At 41.5% G+C, this 24,605-nt stretch overlaps 1 protein-coding gene across 1 annotated transcript in view; it reads right to left on the minus strand.

The window, feature by feature from the left end:
* FOXP4 (forkhead box P4) overlaps positions 1-24,605 on the minus strand; it is a 43,314-nt gene that overhangs the window by 959 nt on the left and 17,750 nt on the right. Inside the window, exons 2-16 of the mRNA XM_053454277.1 lie at positions 19,174-19,360; positions 18,288-18,377; positions 18,074-18,196; positions 16,706-16,792; positions 15,351-15,501; positions 15,041-15,233; positions 14,606-14,713; positions 13,927-14,014; positions 13,403-13,486; positions 13,070-13,271; positions 12,411-12,487; positions 12,213-12,314; positions 8,977-9,098; positions 6,847-6,913; positions 3,302-3,450 (exon numbers count right to left, since the gene is read on the minus strand). Of these exons, the coding sequence (XP_053310252.1) occupies positions 3,302-3,450; positions 6,847-6,913; positions 8,977-9,098; positions 12,213-12,314; positions 12,411-12,487; positions 13,070-13,271; positions 13,403-13,486; positions 13,927-14,014; positions 14,606-14,713; positions 15,041-15,233; positions 15,351-15,501; positions 16,706-16,792; positions 18,074-18,196; positions 18,288-18,377; positions 19,174-19,344 (1,814 nt within the window). The 5' untranslated portion in view covers positions 19,345-19,360. The remainder of the gene's footprint in view (positions 1-3,301; positions 3,451-6,846; positions 6,914-8,976; positions 9,099-12,212; positions 12,315-12,410; positions 12,488-13,069; positions 13,272-13,402; positions 13,487-13,926; positions 14,015-14,605; positions 14,714-15,040; positions 15,234-15,350; positions 15,502-16,705; positions 16,793-18,073; positions 18,197-18,287; positions 18,378-19,173; positions 19,361-24,605) is intronic.

Genomic DNA, 24,605 nt, shown 5'->3' on the forward strand with positions numbered 1-24,605 from the left:
GTCTGACTCACCGTCTCACAGCAGCAGCTCCTACTTACTCCCCCTCCCTGTAATCACTGTGACAACTGGCCCCGCCCCTTCCTTCTCCAGGCCAGAACCACATGGCTGTGACACTCATCTAACTGTAAGTATATGTGTATATATCTATATATATATATATAGATATTAACACCCCCTTAACCACAGCATCCCCTAAATTAACCCTAAAGACCCCATCTACCACAGCATCCCCTAAATTAACCCTAAACACACCACTAACCATAACTGCCCCTAAATTAACCCCCACCTCCCCTAACTTTCAGTAGCCCAAATATATATATTACATACATATATACACACACATATACACACACATATATAGATATATATGTATATATATATATATATCTATATATATATCTATATATGTGTGTATATATGTATGCCCCTAAATTAACCCCCACCTCCCCTAAATTAACCCCCACCTCCCCTAACTTTCAGTAGCCCAAATATATATATTACATACATATATACACACATATATAGATATATATATAGATATATATATATATATATATCTATATATATATCTATATATGTGTGTATATATGTATGTAATATATATATTTGGGCTACTGAAAGTTAGGGGAGGTGGGGGTTAATTTAGGGGCAGTTATGGTTAGTGGTGTGTTTAGGGTTAATTTAGGGGATGCTGTGGTAGATGGGGTCTTTAGGGTTAATTTAGGGGATGCTGTGGTTAAGGGGGTGTTAAGGGTTAATTTAGGGGCAGTTATGGTTAATGGGGAGTTTAGGGTTAATTTAGGGGAATCTAAATCCTGGGGGCAGTGAAGTGACATATCTGGGGGTATAAGGCATATACAGTATATAAGGCATATGTGGGGAGGGCAGTGTGGCATGTCTGGGGATGACGGAGTGGTGTATCAGGGTGTATAAGGCATATCTGGGGGTAGAGTGGCATATCTGGGGGTAGAGAAGTGGCATGTCTGGGAGGCAGGGTGGCATGTCTGGGGAGGATGGAGTGGGGTATCAGGGGATATAAGGCGTATCAGGCACAGTGGCAGATGTGGGAGGCAGCGTGGAGTGGCAGATGTGGGAGGCAGCGTGGAGTGGCAGATGTGAGAGGCAGCGTGGCATATGTGGGAGGCATTGTGGAGTGGCAGATGTGGGAGGCAGCATGGCGTGGCATATGTGGGGAGGGCAGTGTGGCATGTCTGGGGAGGACGGAGTGGTGTATCAGGGTGTATAAGGCATATCTGGGGGTAGAGAAGTGGCATGTCTGGGAGGCAGGGTGGCATGTCTGGGGAGGATGGAGTGGGGTATCAGGGGATATAAGGCGTATCAGGCACAGTGGCAGATGTGGGAGGCAGCGTGGAGTGGCAGATGTGGGAGGCAGCGTGGAGTGGCAGATGTGGGAGGCAGCGTGGCATATGTGGGAGGCATTGTGGAGTGGCAGATGTGGGAGGCAGCATGGCGTGGCATATGTGGGGAGGGCAGGGTGGCATGTCTGGGGAGGATGGAGTGGTGTTTCAGGGGGTATAAGGCGTATCAGGCACAGTGGCATGTGGGGGGTAGAGTGGAGTGGCAGATGTGGGAGGCAGCGTGGAGTGGCATATGTGGGAGGCAGCGTGGAGTGGCAGATGTGGGAGGCAGCGTGGTGTGGTATATGTGGGAGGCAGCGTGGAGTGCTGTGGTAGGCAGCGTGGCATATGTGGGGGGGCAGCATGGCATGTCTGGGAGGCAGCATGTTAAGCCTGGGCTCAAATGTGCATATATTGGGGGGCTGGTTGGGAAATAAAGACAAGAAATGTATTATCAAAGTTTTTTTATTCTGCTGTTTGTATTTAACATGAAAAATTTACATTCATTTTTTTTATCCGATTAATCGATTAATCGAAAAAATAATCGGCCAACTAATCGATTATTAAAATAATCGTTAGTTGCAGCCCTAACTTGCATGTATAGATCACATACAAACCCTATATTTGATGGTACGCATAAATATCAATGGAAACATAGCATATCAGGTATAGATCAACAGAATGAACACAAAAACCAAGCTTTGCAGCTATAGATCAATTGAAAATCACATGTTAACTTAGCATTGAAGGTATAGATCAAATAAACAGAATCAGACATACAAACCCTCTATTTGTAGGTATACAATAACAATGTATGGAAACAGGGCGTACCAGATACAGATCAACAGAATAACACACACACCCAGCTTTGCAGGTATAAATCAATTGGAATTCACATATAAAATCAGCATTAAAAAGGTATAGATAACCTCCTAAATTACAGGTATAGATCACAGGTTGCACACCCCAAAGCCAGCCCTGGTATTGCCCACATAGAACCTGACAGCACCCAGATTACACACATATTACAGCCCAGCCTGAGCCAACTTTGTCCCCTAACAGCCCAATGTAAGACATCTTTGTCGGCAAATAGCCCACCCTTCATGTGCCATCTTTGCATTTCTCCAAATCACTTAAACATCCATGATAGACACAAACGCTTGCACAGTTACTCACTCATTCACACGAATCTTTTACACATATTCATTAATGCAGTCTCACAACTCATTCAAGCAATTCATCCACACATTAATTCATTCTTGTACCCATTCACACTACCCCCTCTCCCCATTTACCCCTCCCCTTCTCACTGCCCCCCTCATTGCCCCCCCTCTGCCCCTTCTCACTGCCCCCCCTCTCTGCCCCTTCTCACTATCCTTAATTTGTTGCCAGAATCCTGTGGTGGGAGCGGGAGGCGTCCATCTTTCCGCTCTGCCGTGGTGCGCGCTTCACAGCTGAAACGCCGGCACCGCGATGGAGTCACGGAGAGTGAGGGGCGCCGGTCAGTTGCTGAAAACTTCACGAGCGACCACTTGGCACCCCTGCCTGGGACTTAAATTAAAACATCAGGGTTTTTTTTTTTTTAACTTTAACATGGAGGATGTTAAATAAAGTTTAAACACCCCCCCCCCGATGTTTTAATTTAAGTCCCGGGCAGGCGCCCCTGCTGCCATGGAGCCCTGCGTGGCTGCACAGGTCGCACACCCCTAAGGCTGGTCCTGACTAGAATATGCAATAACTAGTACCAATATCCTCACCCCAAAACATGTTATGTCAGAAAAAGCTGCTTAAGATGCTTCAGTCAAGGGCATCTCCCAGGACTAGGCAAGATCAGCATATAAATGTAAGAGTTGCTAAAGGCAAATGACGATCATAAACTGGTTAAGACAACTCTCCCTTGGCTATAGCAATTCATATGCGGACACACAGCAAAAGGGTAATACCTGTATTGTGGGGACAGGTGTGGGCTGCTCCCATTGCTGTGTCCAGGCTCCCCTGTGCTGGTGACGTCATCATGTCCACCATGAATGCCTGAGCTATTGAGCACAGTGGGGCTGTTCAGAAGTGGGAAGCTGCTTTCTGCAAGTGCTGCCTGTTTGGAAAGTTTTAACGATTAGAATGAAACACGTGTTTTTCAAAATAGAAGTGATAATCAAACTGGGTTTACAGCTTACAGGGTGTCTATATACAATATGTAATTATACTTTCATTATTAAGTTTAAATCCTTTAGTTGTCTTAAGGAATATATATATATATATATATATATATATAATAGACTTGTGCATTCATATTCGGGGAACATGAAAACGAACACGAAGGGTGCGTTTTCTTTGTTCAGCCCAAATGCCAAAAGAAACAAACATAGCGGCGGCAAAACGTACATGAAGACGAAGGCACACAACGCAAAGAATCTTCACGTTCATCTTTGTTAGTCTAATAATCTCCCTGGTCCCTTCCCCATCTAGCCTACCTTATCTACGCAGCATTGCAGGGGTTAATGGGAATGGAAATCCGTAAATTTGCGCGAGGAGATAAAGGGCCCTGCGAGCGACTCTATTGGTCACCTGCAGGGGCCTCCTCTGCCATCAACCAATGAAGTGCACCTGCTCAATAGAGGCGCTCGTACAGACTTCTAAAATCCTGATGCCGAAACTCGGCCTGGAGAGACCTTTAACCCCTTGGCTGCTAAGCCATTTCACACCCTGGTGCTAAGCTAGTTTTCGGCATTTTGGTGGATCTCGCGTTTAAACGTGTTTCAAGTAAATTTCTTGGGAATAAACTATACAAACCATATATTGTTTTTTTCAGCACACCCAGCAGATTCCAAATATACCATTTTTATATGTGTATGTCTCATTAGGTTTGCAAAATACAACCAAAAATGGGAAAAGTGTAATTTTTCACTTCCAACTCAATAAAAACTAGTTTGTAATGTTATTTTTCTAAACTCTAATATCAAAACCTGTGTTGCTAAATATTTGTAGTAGGTAACAGGTCTAAAATAAACAGACATTGAGAACAGTAGACTGTGTTTTTCTAATATTTTATTGCTAAAAGTTAAATTTATTAGACTATCACAAAATTCATCTTTAAATTTAATGCATGGCTGCGTCAATTAAACAGCTCTAGCTGCCCTGGATGTTAAAATATGCCAACAAAACTATATATTTTTAGAAACTACACCCCCAGCCGCAGCAAATGAGGTCTTATTTGTATTTGTATCACAAATCTGACTTGCACAACAAATAAGTGAATATCACACAAATAAAAATAAAAAAGAAATAAAAATTTAAAGCGACAAGTTCATTTATGTCTTCCGCACTCCAGGTTTGTCCTAGAAACACATGCAGCCCCTCATTTGATGCGCCAAGGGGTGTAGTTTCTGAAAATATATACTTTATGTACCATAATTTAACTTCCCAGCTGTCTAGAGCTGTCTAAATGCAGCCATCACCACTAAATGTTTTAAGACAATTTTTTAACAAGATTCTCCAATCTGCCATATCTGAAGTTAAGGTGGTCTAGACATCTGGGAAGTTAAATTAGGGTACATAAAGTACACATTTCAAGAAACTACACCCCTTGGAGCTTCAAATGAGGGGTTACATGTATTTCTAGGACAAAAGTTAAGTTCACAGATAATGATGGAATATGTCGCTTTGGCTAGAAAATATGTTTTTTCTAACCATAGCGACATGTTCATTTGTGTCTTGCGCACTCCAGGTTTGTCCTAGAAACACACGCAGCCCCTCATTTGATGCGCCGAGGGGTGTAGTTTTTGAAAATATGTACTTTTTGTGCCATAATTTAACTTCTTACGTGAGCAGTAATGCCACGTCAAGGCTTCAACCCTAATTACTGATCATTCACACGCCTTTCATATCTCCATTCACTCGCAGAAGCACACACCATACTTTCCATACATTCACTCGCAGAAGCACACACACCATTCTTTCCCCTTACAATCCCAAAGAGATGATCGTAAAGGGAGAAAAAAATCACTTTTACAGCAAAAAATAAGTTTTGCGGTAAAAATGCAAGGGGCTCCAGGGATGACATGGTTAACTTTCGTACTACAGGCTATACGGCTGATTTTTGCAGTTCATCTGGATTTCAAAAATTGCCTTCCTCTACCATTGGCTAAATTTAACCCCATGATCAAAGGGATCATGGGGTTAAAATTTAGTATCGCCCATTTTTAAAAAGGGAATATGACTTTTTATAGCTGTATGATCACTGTGATAACAGTGGCTACCACAGTGATCATTTAGCTAGAATACTTAAACTTTTTTTTTTTTTTAAAGTTAAACCAGTTTATGTTTAGATAATTTAATTTGGGGGTCTCTAGGCAATTTTGATCTTTATTTATCTGCCTTTAGAGACCCCCAAATCATTTTTTTTTACTTTTTTGTACATTTTTATTTTTTTAACATAATATGTTTTATTCTTTTTTTACAAGCATTATACCGTTGGAAAGGTGAGGCGATTACCTTTCCAACGGTATATGTTGGGGGTCTGTAGCTGCTCAGATGCCTGAGATACAGGCATCTAAGCAGCATGCCCCCATCCCGTGAAAACTGACAATTGTCAGTTTTCAATAAAGTTGCGCGGTGACGTCATCGCGTCATTACGCGCGACGTCACCGGCCGGATCGGGTGGTCCCAGTGATGCCCTTCAAAATGAGGGGCAGATCGCCGGGGTAGGTGGTGATGGGGGTCCACAGACCCCCATCAAGGTAGGAGAGTGCTAGCGACGGCATGGTGCCGTCGTTAGCACCTGACTGGGACTGCTAGCGACGGCACCATGCCGTCGTTAGCAGTCAAGGGGTTAAAATCCTGGCGCCAAAACGTAGTGTGTACCACATTAACACATTCTTTAAAAAAACGGCAAAGAAAGAAGAAGAAAAACGAACACGAAAAATGTACACGAATATTCACCCAAACCGAACACCGGAATGGGCGAATATTCGTGGAAAACGAAAAAAAAATTTCCCCACGAAGACGAACACGAAGAGTTGGTCGGTGCATAAGTCTAATAAATAGTACATTCTCATTTATTTCTGTGTTTCACATTGTGCTCATGGCTGTATAAAAGAGACTTGGAAGCCTCTTAGAGAACATGGCACTTGTTGTGCCTCAAGTGACACTGCACACAACGTTTCATGCTACTTTCAAGTGGTGAATGCATTATAACCATAACATATCCCTTATTTACTTTATATATTGCACTATTGGTGCTTTGTTTTTATTTGTCAAACTGTTACAAAAAGGAGATGCGTAGAGTATAGGAGAGAGAAATAAAACAATCAGTAAGACAATGCCACATAACTCAGGAATGCCCATAATGGATAGATGGGGCAAAGGGTTACCTTAGAATAGAAATAGACTTATAGGGAATAATACACACATATTATGACATCTATAGGGAAACTGGCGAGTCCCCCTTTAACTAGTTTACAAGAAGGACAAGCGGAAGGGCATACCTTACCTGATAGCTGGAGTTTAAAGTTCCATAACTAAGTCCCGAAATCATGTTCTTAACAAGTGTTGGACTCCTGAAATAACCAAGCACTATTAGAAACATACATATATAATGGCAATGTAAAGATAAGTGGGGTCTCAGTATAACTTCTAAATGATATAAGACTGTTTAGACAAAGATTCTATGCAGTAATTTGATACTTTAGAAATGGCTCTACTACCAATTTAAAATAGAAACCCTGACATTTATAGTTTAAAAGCCCTGGCAATCATTTACTTCATGTAGTACCATATTTTAAGAAAAACATGAAAAAGAAAGTGTACTTAAAAGTGTAGTCACCCAATCACGTGCGTGAAAAATGTGCAAATTGAATAAAAAGATAGTACTTTCCCAACTATGCACTGCAGCCGCCCAATACAACACTCCTCGGGATGTTCGAAATAGACTCAACCAAAAATGGGGCGCATGTACCAACCAAAAATGGGGCGCATGTTTAAAAGTGTCACTGATCATGTTGCCTTGCCAATTCACAACAGCTGGCTTCTACCAACAAGGTGTACAGAACCTACACTTTAGGTTTGCAGAAAGATGTAAATGGTGAAAGTCATGTGAACTGACAGGATATACCATATTTGCTCGATTATAAGACAAGTTTTTTTCAGAGCAAATGGTCATCTTCTAATCAGACCTCAAATAGAGGTCTGACTGCAAGACTAAGATCCAGATCCCCCCAGGGGACCTGGATCCTCCTCTCTGGCAGCCGATGAACGTCGGCGCGATGCCCACAGACAACCTCCACTGCTGCCGGCACTTCCTCTGGGGCTTCTATGACACAGCGCCGGCATCACATGACCTTCCGGTACTATACCATAGAAGCCCCAGCGGAAGTGCCGGCAGCAGCAGCGGTGGTTGTCTGCGCGATGCGTGCATACGTCCACTGGCTACCCCTCTAGACACCAAGGAATCTGAAGCACGGGGGACAAGTCTAGAGGGAAGCACTGGTAAGTCGGGGGAGGGTAAGAGTGGCATATGGGGGGTATAGGGGCTTTCTGGAGGCAGCGTGGCATCTAGGGGGTTAAAAGGAATATCAGGGAGGCAGAGTGTCATATAGGGGTGTATAGGGCATATCTGGGGGGGCAGAGTGGCATATAGGGGGGTAAAAAGACATCTGGGAGGCAGATTGGCATACAGTAGTTAAAAGGAATATCTCGGGGCAGAGTGGCATATAGGGGGTATAAGGCATATCTGGGGCAGAGTGGCAGATGGGGGTATAAGGAATTTCAGGGGGGCAGAGTGGCATATACACGGGTAAAAGGCATATCTGGGGGCAGGTTGGCAAATAAAAGGAAATAAAAAAAAATGCATTTTTCTCAATCATAGTTTTTATAAAATCTGAAAAAATAGTTTACAAATGAATAAATATTTACTGGTAAAACTATTTTCTTATAGGGTAGTCTTATATTTAGGCTTTCTTTTTCCCCTAAATATTCAGATTTTGGGGGGGGTCGTCTTATAATCAGGGTCGTCTTATGAATCAAGCAAATACGAAAATGTGAAGGAGTCACTGTCAACACTTAGTTTAGTTAAATTGAATGTATTATGTTGTTTGTGTACCAAATATGCGACACCAACTCCACCAGCTGGAGACATTTAGTATTGTACCTCTTGAATGTTAAAAAGTTACATACATTTCCCTCTCCTATGTTCAAAAATACTTTTTCATACCATTGCACTGCCAGAATGTCATCATATACGTTTGTTGTCTACCTGTCAAAAAGTCCTGATGTTATTAAATACTACATCATTTATTGTTCAAGCCACCCAAGCCTAGGATCAGGGCCAGCCCTTAAGTTTATAGCAACCAAGGTGAACACTTTGGAACCCGCTGTTTGTTTATAAGGGCAACAGTATAATATGTTTTATATTGTGTGCCCCTATCCTTGTAAAGGACAGCATGATCCTTGTAAAGCATGATCCTGTCACGTGAAAAATATGTTCTTCTGATCCTTGCTATGCAGTCTGTTCAGCCTGTGTATTAATATAACACCATCATTTGTTTGTTTTTTAAAGCCTCATATGATTTTGAATTATTTGACTTACTATGAAACATCACAGGTCATTACAGGAATGACTCACCCTGTCATCTTTGGCGGTCTCCTCTTTTGATATTCCAACTCATCCACTGTCCACACAGCCCCTTTCACATTCTCCACTCGCACAAAACATTTGTGCAAGCTAAGGTTGTGACGCACAGCATTCTGCAGGCAAAATGTGAATATGTGAAACACAACCAGGGGTTGGGTTGGGTGAAATCACAAGATGCATTGTAATAAATGACGTAGACCTGTACACTTCCGCAAGCTGTATATTTAATATTTTATTACATGGTACCATTTATTGGGCACAATAAGCGACATGACAGAACCTTTTTCCTGCCAAGGACCATTTGGATATTTATAAGATCATTCGCGGGCCATACAAAATGATCAACTTGAAAATTCTTTTTTTTTTTTTTTCTTCAATTCTCTGTTTATTGAAAAGCAAACGTCACAAGAGGTAACAAAGGTACAGTAACAATTTGGTAAGATCATTCTAGTTACTCAAGTTAGTAGATATACAGCGCACAAAATCTTGTGACAACAATAAAGGTGTACATCACGGTAAGTATCGAACATCCGTTGAGTAGATCCAGAGATGTTACAGTCGAGCGATGTACATAATGTAGAGCAGTAAAGACTCAGAGATACAGTCATGGTAAACAATAACAAGAACAGTGGGAAAAAAACAAAACAAAGAAACCAAGAGCTCCAGGTGAAAGCTGCAGAAGGGGAGAAGGAAACGACGACGGAGGGACCCGGCCTTTCGACCGTTATACCCCTGGAGATAGGTGATAATTGGGCGTTACCCGTGCTAGTAATTTTATGGTACGCAAGAGTAATGTCCCGAAATTTAGGTGGTGCTAAAAAGGAAGCCCACGGCAACCACTTAAGGCCATTTTTGTAAGCCCGTCCCGCCGCCGAGGCTACCAGATCCTCCATACAGGAGATCATATTAATTGTGGAGAACAAGGCCTCAATGGGTAGGGGGCCCGGAGATTTCCAAAAGCGAGGAATCACAGCCTTCGCCGCATTAATCAGATGGATTCTCAAAGAGCATTTGTATGTACCAAAAGGGAGACCAGAATTGTATAGCAAAAGCGAGGCGGGAGAAGGGACAAAAAAAAAATTTTACGTCCCAAATCGGACGTACGACTGGGCACGACCACCACAAATGTAAATAGGAGCCATTCCCTAACCCGCACCTCCAACATAGCGGAGAAATCCCAGGTAAGTAGTAGTGCAGCTCTGCAGGGACCCGATACCACCTACACAATAATGTAAAGGAACATTCTTGGGTTTTGCTAGAAACCACTCCCTTGTGTATTGCTAAAAACACCGAATTCCACTTAGCATTTGAAAAAGTAAGCTGTAAATCCCGTTCCCATAACTTGAAAATTAGCCCCACCTTGTATGTTTATCCCACCTCCCAGCCACCATTTAGAATTGATTTATGTGATGCCCCAATCAGCACCCCCTTGTGATTTAATGCCCACACACCCTTGCGTATTGTCCCCAGCCCGCCCCACATTGTGTATTTATGCCACCAGCCAGCCTGCCTCCTTTAGTATCATGTCAGCCCTGGTACCCCAATTGCATCCACAGGACGTGCCTAACATCCAGACTGGAAGCAGAGGACTTGCCTTCTTTGGCTCCAAACAGCCTCACTGTGGCATCTTTGCCTCAAACAGCCTTTCTGTGCCACCCCCGCCCCACTTACACATCCATGCTATCACACACATATTCATTTACAGATACTCATTAACAAATGTTCCCTTTATTCACTCAATTACATACTCATTCATACACCCTCTCCCACTCCCTTACCTGGACTGTAGATCTCTCTGTGCTGCTCGCAGACTTCCACAGGGGCTTGCTGCTTCCCTGTGTTGCTCACACTCTGTGCGAACAACTTCTATTTTACCACCCAGAGGAAGCAGGAATGCATCAGGGTCATGCTACGCAGCCCATCGTGACTCTGCTGGGTTCCAGCATCCCCTTGGCAGTACAAGAGACGTTGCTTGCACGGTGTGTGAGCAAGGCACGGGTAAGCAGCAGGAAGTGATCACATGGGGGTCGCCGGGGCACGCCACAGTTGCGAACACCAGTTGCTGGCCAGGCTTTGCACAGTCTGCGGGCTGTACCCCACCCCTGCTCTAGGAAAAGCATGTGGCCCAACCGTAATGAACTATTACACATTTAAATTAAGTCTTATGAGCTGCTGCTACTGCCAAATATGACTACCAAGGAACTAATTTCAAGGCAGCTGCTGGCACCATGCATACTACCACCTCTTGGGGATGTTCCCACATGCACAAATAAAGTACAGCCCCCTTCTCTAATTCGGGGCTCTGGCTGAAGATGAGAGGTTAATTTGTTACACTAAAACATGAGTCAGACAGGAGTAAGGCAAGAAGAACTCAAGACAGAAGGGAGGAGAAGAAGATGTAAATGTATAGCAAAGAAGGAGACAAAAGAGAAAGTTGACCAGTTAGGGAGAGAAACACAGAAATAACTGGTATTAAAAACAAGCTAGCAAACAAAAGTGAACAAAATAAAAAGGTTTTTTCTCTGTAAAGGAAAAAAAAAAGGTGAAAATGCTTACTAAAGTTTTTCTATATTCTAGAGGAATATATGTGCACACGGCTGATGACTGTTAGCCTTCAGGTTTACATATAAAAAGGACATTTATTGTAATAAAATGAGATATGAATCTAGGTTTTTGCCAATGCTAACCAACATTACTGTACAGAGAACTGCATTTTATGCTCTAGGAGATAATGTTTTTTCCCACAGGAATCCCCCTTTAAGTTGTCACTAATTGTTTTGGAAATAGTAAATTTTTACTTCAAGGAGACCTGTCTCAAAGTAGCATTTAGATTATTTTTCTGTTTTTCTGCTTCTTATCTCACTTGTTCAGTTTATAGAGATCCTAAAACAAGGTAATAATATAATACACCCTGGTATACACACAGGGTGGATTTCCATTACATACACATTGCTTCTTTCATGTGAAAACACCATCACATCTGTTTAGTTTATAAAACTGTGAAAATATAGAATTTATGGAAGTGACAGATTTACTTTACATCCAATCTTTTGTGCACATTCTAGAGGGAAAGCAGACTTTAGGAGAAGAATAGTCAGCAAATACAGCAGGGGAAGCCATAAGAGAAGTGTCATGATGATTTTGCTTTATCACTATGCAGTTTACCCCACAGATATCACATATTTGACATTATCACAATCTCTGATGATAATGGTAATCTATTTTACCTTCCATGTGGCGGTGTTCCTCCGGAAGTAGGCAAACATGCGTGTAAACCAATTGTATATTTCATTTAGTGTCAGCTGCCTGTCCGGTGTGTCCAAGATAGCCTAGGGTTGAACGGATGAAAATGTTTGTTTGACGATTATGCAAAACATGCCAATTGCTAAATGTCACTATGACCATACTATACTTTGAACTCTCACCTGCCGGATAAGGGAAGCGTACGTGAAGGGGGGGCGGACTTCAGCATTCTTATAGAACTCATGGTTCTGGGCAAGTTCTAGAATATGAAGAAAGGGAGACCGTGTGAAACAAGAACAAACAGCAATACCGGAAGTACAAATACAAGTAAGGTAGGCTCTCATGAAAGCACATACGGCACAAAACAAAACTGTGATAAGAGAGTCGTATATGGAAATGAAGACTAGTAGAAGACTTGGAACACTGGCAACAATGCAAAAGAAATATAAGGCCATAAAGAGTCAAGGCTGTACTGAGAATGAAAAATAGGAGCATAGTAAAAAGAGGGAATGTCACATGGCATTCTACAAAGAATGTGAGAGAGGCTGATGAGACGTGAAGTACAGTGAACTACAATATGATTAAAAGCTCTACAAATGGTTATTGGAGCAGTATCATTAAGCTGCTAACACAACTGTCATTAAAGATGACTCAAAAAGCAACATCTTTAGTTTAGGGTGAAACATAAATGGCCCAGAAAACTGATCTGACATAGGGTTCATAGAGAAATCTGTTTAAGAAAGTGAAATAAAGATTTATATGATAGATGTAGGGACAGAAAATAACTTCTACCTAGCTACATAAGGTAGATAATTACACAAGTCCAGCCTTGTGGCCTCACCTGAGGATATAGGTGTGCAGAACTTGTCCACTATCCGCCTGCGTACAGGGCCAACAGAAGGCAGGCTTGAAGAACTTATCACAGATGTGCCCTGTCTCAGTGGAGTTATGGGGGCTGTGGCTGAGGTGGGGGGTTGAGATAAGCCATCTGGGTAGGTCTCAGGTGACATTTTAGTAGCAGAGGCACAGGAGACCAAGTTCAGCTGTGTGGATATAGGAGAACAAGTTATTTATTTGGCTGATCAAAAAGGAAACCACATGCCTGTGTAATACCAAGCTGACACGCACAATAAAACAGTACAAACACACAAAATAGTAATTATTTGTAACTCACTGGTTGGCTGTAAGGTTTTGGTTCTGATGGTCTCATATGCAGATGTGTCATCATGGCCTGTAACCGCTCACTCTCCTTGGTCAGCTATCAGGGAAATAATACATTTACCAGTCAATTTGCTTCTCACCAGCACATTTCTTAACAAATGATGTGCATCATTCACTCGTGCTGCCCCATACCCCCGGAATCTACTTCCATCGAACCTTCCACATTCACCCTCCCTCCCAATATTCAAGAAACATCTCAAAACTTACTTCTTCAGAGAAGCATACCATCTTAGCTGCTAGAACTACCACTCACCCTTTCTCTGTGCCTTATGTTTGTCACCCCATACCCTCAAGATTGTACACTTGTGAGCAGGGCTCTCTCCACCTAATGTATCGGTTTGTCTTAGCCTGTCAATTCTCATCTTGTCATACCCCTTGAACATATGTATTGTATTAAGCGCTGCGTAGATTGTTGGCGCTATATATAAATATATAAATAAAAGATAATAATAATAATGCTAAACATCTCCGCCTCACCTGTATCTCCAGTTGCTGAACTACCTGCATCTGTACGCGGCACTGTGCTGTACTGCGATCATCCAGCGCATGCTCTGTATTCAGGTGCCTGCAACGGTCACACAGCACATACTTTTACAAAATAGTATACTGTAATGCTAGAGAGAAGTCATAATGCTATACTCGCTTCAAAGAAATACCTTTACCATGGTTCTACTCCAGCCCTACCAATGCTTTTAAAAAATAAAGTTGTTCTGTTTTAGGTTGCTTTAATCAAGAATTAATTTGTGAAGTGGTAAGGAATAGTTATTTAAATGTACAATGTCCAAATAACAAGTGAAAAAAGTCTCTCATAATCTTGTATTCTTTTTATTAAAAGTATGAGGAAAAACATCTGTTTGCTAAAAATGTTTTAGGCTGCGAAATGTTTTTAAAATATTCTTGGTCCTCAAGGGGTTAACAAATGTGGCTCCTGGTAAGCCAGACAGCAGCTACAAAGTATGACAAAACTTGAATGGAATTCAAATTCTTATTACAAAAGATAAAACTGAATCTTGCTACTAAACAAATATCGTATAGTTCTAGTGGACAGAATGACTTGAAACCAAGTAAAGCCAATGCTTAGAAATTAGATTTCCTTTGTGTGTTACTAAGTTCTTCCAAGTGAAAACACAGACAGTATAAAAAGACAATAGTTTACTTTATAAACTGGCCCATATCCTCGCAGAGAGCCTCACAGCCTGGCCACCGGCATTCACCATGTCCGTAAAGAGGGTGTGAGCTAGGGGTTACATCATAATGAGTGGAGCTGTGAAGAAATTAAATATATATATTTATATAAATTATTGCAATCGCCAGAGAAATTGGTGGAATCTTAGTCCTCTGTTCCTGAATTAGTTCTGTCAAATGTATACCCCACGGTGCACAGGAAAGTAAGGAATGCAATCTCATTTGAATAATCAACCAATTGATTTACAGCAAAGAAAAGAGAGAAAAAACAATGCCAAATGGATCATAGGATCAAGGTTGCGACAGAAATCTTGGTTGTGTAATAACCAAAAAAAAACCCAAAGCAATAAAAGGAAGAAACTGAATTGAGTAATCTTAATAGTTTAAAAAGGCATCCAGAACTCACCTGTCCCTGCAAGCATTTTGGAGGGAACTTTGACCATTAGGCAGCGAGGTATACAATGTGGGAGGTGACACCTTGGTGCTTGTGTATGAGGTAGTGATTGAGGTGCTCAGGTCATAAGTGTCCTGTTTGTTGGGCTCCTCTTGACTGCTGGCCATTTCTTTCAGGAGCTGTTGTAAGTCTGAAGTGGACACCACTGAGAATAAAACACAAGGTTTCTGGTTTGTGAAGTTTAAAATTACTCATACTCAGAACTTTAGTCTTGGTCTTGATACTTTGGACATATACATGATACTATAATGGTAACGCTCACCTTGTGTTAGGTTTTGTGTGGGCAATGGCCCCTGCCCTGATTGCAGTCCCATCATGCTCTGTCTCTGCAGGTTTAGTAGCTGCTGCTGCTGTAGCTGCTGCATCTGTAAGAGTTGCTGTTGGAAAGCAACCTGTTTGCTTCCTAAACCCGCCTGCATGGCATAGATATCATCCCAGTCACAACGCAATACAATACAATACCTTCCATTCAAGATGGAAATGAATAGGGGAGGGGGAATAATGGTATTCCATAAAATTCTATATAAAATTGCACTTGCTATTTCTGCATTAAACACGGCCAAAACTTCCATTCGGACAAACTAATGCACATGTGCAAAATATTTAATTCTGATGCATTTACTGTATAATTTGAAATGGAAAAACATTAACAAATAACTTTACATTGCTGAATGCTCACATCTTACATAGAATATACCGTATTTGCATGATAAGATGGCCCTGATTATAAGACGACCCCCGAAAATCTGAATATTAATTTAGGAAAAAAAGAAAAAGCCGGAATATAAGACGACCCTATAGGAAAAATTTTTTACTCTCAATGTTAATTGATGTAAACTACGTAAACTTTTTTTTAAGGCATTTCAGGAAGCAGAGTGGCATAAAGGGGGTTAAAACGCGTATCAGGAGGCAGAGTGGCATTAAGGGGGTTAAAAGGCATATCAGCGCACTCTGCCTACAGAAATGCCATATGCCCCCCATTTAATACCTCTCCCCAAAACTTGCCGGTGCTTCCGACCCCCTGGTGTGTAGTCGGGGCAGTGGGTAGACGCCCACGCGATTCGCATAGGCAACTTCCGCTGCAGCCGGGGTTGTCTGCGTCCATCGCACATACACCCTCCAGCTGTCAGAGAGGATTCCCCGCAGCGGTGTGGGCAACTCTCCTCTCAGACAGCAGGGGAAGGTCTGGGAGATGGAGGCAGACAACCCCTGCTGCAGCAGAAGTTGCCTACGCAACTAATGCCTTATGCCCCCCATATGCCTCGGGGCACTATGCGGGGGAACTGGATCTTAGTCTCATAGTCAGACCTCTGAAAATGCTCTGAAATATAGCCCTTTTTTTTTCTTTTTAGAGTGCTGACTTTTAGGTTATTTATGCAAATTAATATATTCAAATGTTTTCAAATTTGAGTGATGGTACGTGTCTGTAGACCCTCAATTATAAGTCCCATAATTAGATCATGTATTCTATTTTTTGTAAGGCCTCATCAGTACTGCATGTCTGAAGTAATGCAATCTAATGGTGATCTCTATGAGTAGTTTTAAAACATCCATGTGAGATGACATGGGAGCTTGGTGGTCAGGCATTCCTTACACATTTTATATAGATCAACCTACCTCTTTGGGCTGCTGCTTTCCTGCCTGTTGCTGGGAGATAACCTGGAGGCGCAGTTGTTCCTGCTGCTTTTTATAATATTCCTGCAGCTACAAAAAACAGTTAAACCTCTTGTTTAAAGGACTACTAAATAATTATTTAGGACAACATGCTATTAAATGAACAAATCTACTAGGGCTGCAACAACTTATCGATAATAATTGCCAACAAATTTCATTATCGATTAGTTGAATCGATTTTATGGAATATAAGATAGGGTTTTTTCCTACCTAAAATAGAGGTCGGATAATAACACTAAGATCCAGATCCCTTGCAGCGCTGCAGGGGACCCTGACCTTCCTGTCTGACAGCCGGTGGGCATCTGTGCGATGCACGCTGACATCCCCCGCTAATGTCCTCCACTTCCGCCTTCTGGTGCTCCACCATAGAAGCCCCGGTGGAAGTATCGGCCAGCACCACGGAGGTTTCACCGGCTGCCAGAGAGGAGGATTCGCCACAGTGCTGCAGGGGACCTGGACCCTCCTCTCCAGCAGCCGGTGGATGTCTGTGCGATGCGCGCAGACATCCTCCGCTACTGCTGGCACTTCCACTGGGGCTTCTGTGATGGAGCACCGGTGTCACACTACCTTCCGGTGCTCAGTCATAGAAACTCCAACGAAAGTGCCGGCCAGCAGCAGAGGTTGTCTACGCGAATCGTACAGACATTCCGTGGCATATCTGAGGGTATAAGGCATATTGGGGGGGGGGGGCGGAGTGGCATATCTGGGGTATAAGGCATATCAGAGGGCACTATGGCATATGGGGGGCATAAGGCATTAGTCGTATATGTGGGAGGCAGAGTGGCATATCTGGGGGTATAAGGCATATCTGGGGGTATAAGGCATACCAGAGGGCACAGTGGCATATAGCGGATATAAGGCATATCTGAGGAGGGCGGAGTGGCATATCTGGGGGTATAAGGCATATCTGGGAGGCAGTGTGGCAAGCCTGGGCTTAGATGTGCATAACTGGGGGGTAGGTTGGGAAATAAAAACAAATGCATTTTTAGCATTTTTTTATCAAGTTTTTTATTCTGCCATTTATTTTTAACATCCTGTTTGTTTATTAAATTATTTTAAATAAATGAAAAATGTACATTTTTTTTAATCCGATTAATCGAAAAATAAATCGGCCAACTAATCGATTATGAAAATAATCGTTAGCTGCAGCCCTAAAATCTACCAAGTGAATCATTGCCTTAGGCTTAATACTATTTTGTAGGTTGAAGCTTGGTGCATTGTGGTGTACTGCCCGCTATTTTTTCTCAATGTCAAAACACAAATGGTATAACAGACAGAATGTGAGATCTGAGAAACCTCTGCATGTCTCACCTGCTGCAACATAAGTGTTTGCTGCTGTTGCAGAACAGCTTGGAGCTGTGCCGGTGACAGAATCTGTTGCATCTGCTGCTGTGTGATCATCTGTGGAGACATCATGGCCACTGAGACAGGGACCTGTGACATGCAATCAATGTTTTTGGCAGGTCAGCAATCTGGCAATTTCATATGAAAGTATTAGGTACAGCACTGTATTGGTGACGCTCACCTGAACAGACGGCTGCTTGTTCTCTGTATTGCTAGGAGAGCTCAATCCTGTTGCCTGTTGCAGGAGAAGCTGACGAGCCATGTGCAAAGCCTATAAGTTAAAGACATATTCTTATCATCCTGGAAAATAACAGCATGAAATGCAAGTTGTCCAATGCTTATACTACTTCTTTTAGTTGTATTATGTAGGTTTTTGCATAATTTCACTACATTTTAGTCATGTCAAGTTGTTAACTCTTTCCTTTTATGAGAACCAGGTAGAAGATGCATTTAACAAAAAAAATGTTCTTGGAGCTGCATCATTTTGTTAATACACAGGAGTTCCACAGAGAAAGTTAAAAGTAATACATTGTGTATTGATCTATCCATTGAGCAGTATAACATATAGAAAGCAGCTATCCAGATTGTGATTGCTAAACACAAAACATGCCTGGCATTTCACTCTTTGGTGGATCACTGTTTTCTATATGTTGTACTGATCTGTTCTGTGTGTTTCTGTGATTCCCAACTGGAACATTAGGGGCTGCTCCAGATGTGAAGCAATAATGTTAGTGAACTCCTTATACACTGCCATTGTGTGATTTTTTTTGACAGAATAATTCAGACTGGCTGGCGAGTAAATTTTTAACCAAACTAACTGATTAACTAGTGCTGTACAGCAGCACAGCAAACTATAAAATGTTCTAATTTTTGCAAGGCAGCTCAGAATAACTGCTGCTGATTAACTATACCTGACATAATGACATGTCCCTCACAGTGTGGAAAAACTAAATATCTAGTCAACAGCTGATGTTTGGTTAAATTGGCACAGAAAATGTGGTTTAAGCACCCGGGCAGTTTTGACGTTGTCCAGTAATATCAGAGGTTTCTCTATGCTGCCCCATTACCTGTTGCTGCTGAAAGTGCAGGAGGTCTGTCGGAGTCAATTCTCCATTGGTCTCTCCACTTGACCCCCCTTCCCTTGCTCCTCCACCATCTGATTGGTTGGGAAGACTACTGATACCATTCTGACTGGTCGGCGTGGATCGTATGGACTCAGAAGCGGATTCCACCATCATGACTTGTTTATAAAACCTGTGGGGAACATAGATGTCTGATTTTAAAAATAAAATCTAGGACCAACTACACTATAGAATCTACAAATAAAACAGTTTTGAATGCAAAGTAAAAACTCCATATAAAAATCATTAAAGAAAAAGACACCAAGTGCACACATACACAGTCATTCATAATGCTTTTACCTGGTCATATGTTACAGCATTTCATCCACCATTATTAAAAGTCGAATCCTTGGTCATGAAAAATAGCACAACATTGGCTTCAGAAGTAAGAGGGGAAACTACATTTAAAGCTCTTTGGAAGGGGGAAGTTACCACCAAGTGATACTCTTTAGCTCCACAATTTCAGACACTTAGATTGTGAGGAGGATCAGTTCTGGATACCTGTCCCCCCTCTCAGTGAACAAACATTACAGGGTGGTTGCAGCTAACAATTAGAACTAGCCAATCCACATTCTGCTATGCAGGTCACACTGCACAGGATGGGGATGGGCAAGATAAGGAGGGGGTGCTTATTGTCTTAGCTGCACACCTGACTGAAGTAGCAGGGTTAAGGGTCCTGTACTCTGCCCTCCCACACCTCTCTGATAGCGTAGAGCTGTTTTGTCCCTTGTACATATCAACACCTTGAAAACACTGGTACACCTATAAATTACATTAAATTATTTGATGTACAAAACTATTTACCTGTACAGAGGAACTTTATTTAAAAAAGATGCACACCAAGCGCAACTCGATCAGGGATCAAAACCCCTTCTACCTTCTAGCTTACTGTCCTCAAGAGCCCCACTTAAGAAAAAAAGCACTCTCTTAATACTTTAATATGCATTCTTCAAGAATGAAAAGCCAGTGCTGGAACCGACTGTAGGTAAGTATGTCACATGTATGGCCGGAAAATATGTTCATGCATGGAAAATAGCTGGGGTGTGGGTACATTCTGCAGAATCCCCCCATGCATGTGTAAGGAGGACACTATGATAATTTAAAGGGACCATGCAGCTATCATATGCATTAAAGTGTATACGATGTCTGAAGTGCCTTTTGCAATTTTGTATTCCCTACCATTTAATGTATTTACATTATTATATTTGAAATCCAAAATAATAATTGATGCTATAGAATTTGTTCGCACCCTACTCAGTACCAAGTCCTTAAACCAAGATATACAAATCACCTCTTATACTGTATGCTTCACAAATTACACGTAAGGCAATTTGCCTCAATTAAAAGGATTACTTTTCCTTTATTTGATTATTGTCCATGGCTCTGAACAAACCAGTTTGTGGAGTATCTGTAGTAATTGGTTGTGGGGGAGATTTTGGGAATAAATGATGGAGGATTAATGAATCCCAAACTTGATTTGAAATGCAGGACTGCACTGAGTTTGCATACATACGTTATTGCCTTTTAGGTTAGTGTTTTTACTCTACATAGGTAATAATTAACCATATCATTGTATTGGTCCCTGCTACTTCAGCTGGAAAGCTGCACCCACACTTGAAAACATCTTTTAAACTCTACTTATTTTTTCTTTTTATCTTATTCTTTATTGACATGGTCAGCATTTTTTTTTTCATATGAACTTGTCTTAGGGGCACTTGTCTTTCTAATTTTCACTTTTGAAAAAAATCTTTGTAAACAAGCAGGACACTCTTTTACTAATGTGACAGTTTGTCTTAGTCTGTCTGCCAGATCTAGTCTTGTCATACCCCTCAAATATATGTATAACCTTTGTTGGTCTGTCCTGATGTTCTGACCCTTGAGAGAGAGAAGAAAAAAAAAAACTTTGCCAATGTCATTACATGAGGCGATTCATGGAAGTTCCTTTATCCCACATACCGTATGTTTGAGCACCTTTTTACGTAACGGTTTCTACTGTCCAGCCTGCACAGCCTCTGTGTCACAGCTCTTAAAAGTAAAGGAGCACTACCAGAGGAAGACTCATCTCCCTCTCATTAAAAAGGTAAACACGAGAGCCAGCTAAGTGTCTAATTAAGCTTCTAATTAGTCCCTGCTTGTTACTAATGCAAATTAGATTACACCGCTTAACTACAGCATGTCCACAACACCCTTGTTAATTGCGGGCTTTGAAATTAAATTACTCCCTAATTAGCATATCAAAGCCACTGATTCTCAGCCAGAGAAGACAGGGGCAGGAGAAAAGAGAGAGCCAAGTTTTGTTAATTAGGGTCGCCTAATTAAATTGTGACGTGTGGTTGCATAGTGAGGTCTGAAGGAAAATGTATGTTTATAGAATGTCAGATCATGATGGAACAGAACCTGCCTCTGTAACATTCTTGAAAAAGCACCATTTGTTTCAAAAATACATAATATATATACAATAAGGCAAATTGATTTAACTGTATCTGTTAGATGGGTGGAGTGTTTACTCTATGGAAATATTTTTTTATTGGGCCAGTATAGGTAAAATTCTCAACTGTATATAAACACAAGCTGGTGACACATTTCTACAAAGCTGCGCCTCTGGGTATATACAGACCTAAAATTAGGAGTCTTTAAACTGGAACTTGTTGTAGTTGTGGGGGGGGGCAATATCTCAATATATTGTTGAAATAATATAAAGTTGACTTTAAAACGTTGGTCATATTATTATGCAGTTCAGTGCATCCTTTATATATTCATCTTTTTTTTTTTTTTTAATGTGGACATAAATTGACCAAGCCCAAGACTTTCTGCGTATTAAACTCTGTGGTCTACCCGAGACAAAAAGGAACAATCTTTACTCATCTCTCATTCTACTAAAAATATGTTGAAATGGGCAAACAAAAGGGAGGTTTCATAATGTTGCAGTGTTTGAAATAAGAAAGGGAAAAGAAAGCCCAGAGAGAACCCACTTTTAATCACCCTCCACACAAACCTCATCCCTGAGCAGATTCAATTAACTGATAACAGAAGCATCAAATTAATTTTTCATGCGTGTTAGATTTTGATGAAGAAAATCTCACTGATTTTAATCAGGTTGGCTTTTAAAAGGCATAAATGAACATCCTTTTAAATCGTCAGGGGCACGAAAGGACAGGAGTGCCTCATTTAACATCTGCATTCTAGTATTTAATTGGGGGATGGTTATAAGAGTTGATAAAAATTAAAATACACCACACACCCTCTATAATTATATGTGGTCACAAAAACTTATTTTAAAAGACATTTCTAAAGAAAACTGACAGATTACATTCTTGATGAAGGGGAAACAAAAGTAATAGAAGTGGGAGTTAAGTCTATGGAATTTACCAGCTGGTTGAATTGAAACCTACAGTTTCCAATCAAAATTATTCAATTTTTCCCAAATGGGCACTGATGAAGATATACTTATACTGTATTGTAAAAAGACCTCGCTGATTAAAAATTTCATTACACCTAAGCATCTCAGTTGGCATGTTTCTTACTTTATGCCATAGGCATAATTCCTGCTTAAATACAGGTGAACTAAATATTTAAACTTTTTTTCTTTGTTTTTCCTTGTATTACACTTATAAAGGCAGTAGAGTACCTGACAATGTACTCTAAGTAGGTTTTTGGTATATAAAGTGTTTTGTGAGTAGCCTTGTTTTGCAATAATACATTGCATGTGTAATGACATTTAGCACAGTTTGGGGCAAGTTATTAATATAGGTTTATATGTTTACATGGTTATGTAACACTCTAAGTCACAAGTGATGCATTAGGCGCCATGTTCTGATCTCCAAGAGGCTACCAGGTCACAAACCTAGTTTCTCAAAAGGAGGATCATGGCAAGTACTAAATTATAACATTATTATGTATGCAACTTAATATAACAAATATTACATAGATATTCTTTACAACCATAGGACAATAACAAAATAATGGTGGGAGTTCCACTTTAATATTTAAGTCACTGCAACTTAGGTTATTAATAAGGATCAATATTAGAACCACTTGAGTGCCATAATTCTCATAATAGCGTATTGAATCTCTGCCATTGACTATTCACAGGCTAATACATTGAACCCACTCATGGTCACGTTACTTTAAGAGAACCAATTCATGCATTTGCATTAATGAGAATTTATGCATGATGGAGATTGATAGTAGAATTACACAAAGGCGTGCTTCGAAACTGCATAGGCTAGTTACTAAGAGGTCTGTTTGTTTCTTTTGTCCTAAAAACAACCTATGTCATTATTACACAGTTTTCTTGTATGGTAACAAAGATATCTATTTGCCTATAACAAAAACGGTATGCCACTAGAGTCTTTTACAGTCCCAATCTTGCTTGAGAAATAAAATGCAAAGGGAGTTTGCATAATTGATTTAATATACATCTGTGATCAGTATTACTTAAGTTTGATGCTACTTTCCAGTAGAGGTGGTGTGGGCTTTTGCAGGGACTACATCAAGCACAAATACACTGCTTTACTGATCTTAAAATCAAGACCAAATCAAGGGTGCCATTAACAATGAAATGGCAAGTAGAGGACTGCATTGGGAGGAGAGTCCCGCGGGACCCGACAAACTTGCAGGCAGTCTTGCTGGGGTTGCGGGCAGTCAGGCGCTGTACCTGTGGGTCCCGGTAATCCCACGCAGTCCCGCAAGGCTGCCTTCTCGCTGCTCCCTTACAGTGTCTCCTCTCCTGCTCCGCCCAGGAACAAAACTGAGTCACGTGATGAGATGTCACTTCCTGTGACTCTGCCTTGTTCTTGGGCGGAGCAAGAGAAGAGACGCTGTGAGGGAGTAACTCGAGGGGAGCCATGCGGGACTGAACGGGAAATCTGCAGTTCAGGTAAGGAGGTAGGCTTGATTGGCCACAAATGTGGCGGGAGTGGGCGGGATTGGACAAAAAAAATCAGCGGGAGCGCGATTAAAAAAGCAGTCCCGCACAAGGCTCTAATGGCAAGTTAAACGGGACAAACGTGTATTACCCTATCTATATTTTTAAGAAGTTATTTAAGTTAATGATAAAGCTTTATTTTAACCATGCACTGAATATCCCAGACACTCAGACGGGGGGAGTGCCGGCAGGGGAGACTGTCTAAGCGCATCGCGCAGACGTTCACCGGCTGCAGCGATGAGCGGGAAACAACCTCCGCTGCCGGCACGTCTGCGGGGATGAGCGGGAAACAACCTCCGCTGCTGGCACGTCTGCACGATGTGCTTTAACAATCTCCCTTGCCGGGAATTCCCACGAGGGGAGTCTTGCGGGGCCAGCGGGTGACATCTATGCAATACGCGTATACAACTTCCGGTGCCGGCACTTGCGTAGATGTCCCCATCCGGCCCCG

The sequence above is a fragment of the Spea bombifrons genome, chromosome 2, assembly GCF_027358695.1.
Source record: "Spea bombifrons isolate aSpeBom1 chromosome 2, aSpeBom1.2.pri, whole genome shotgun sequence".
Lineage (NCBI taxonomy): Eukaryota > Metazoa > Chordata > Amphibia > Anura > Pelobatidae > Spea > Spea bombifrons.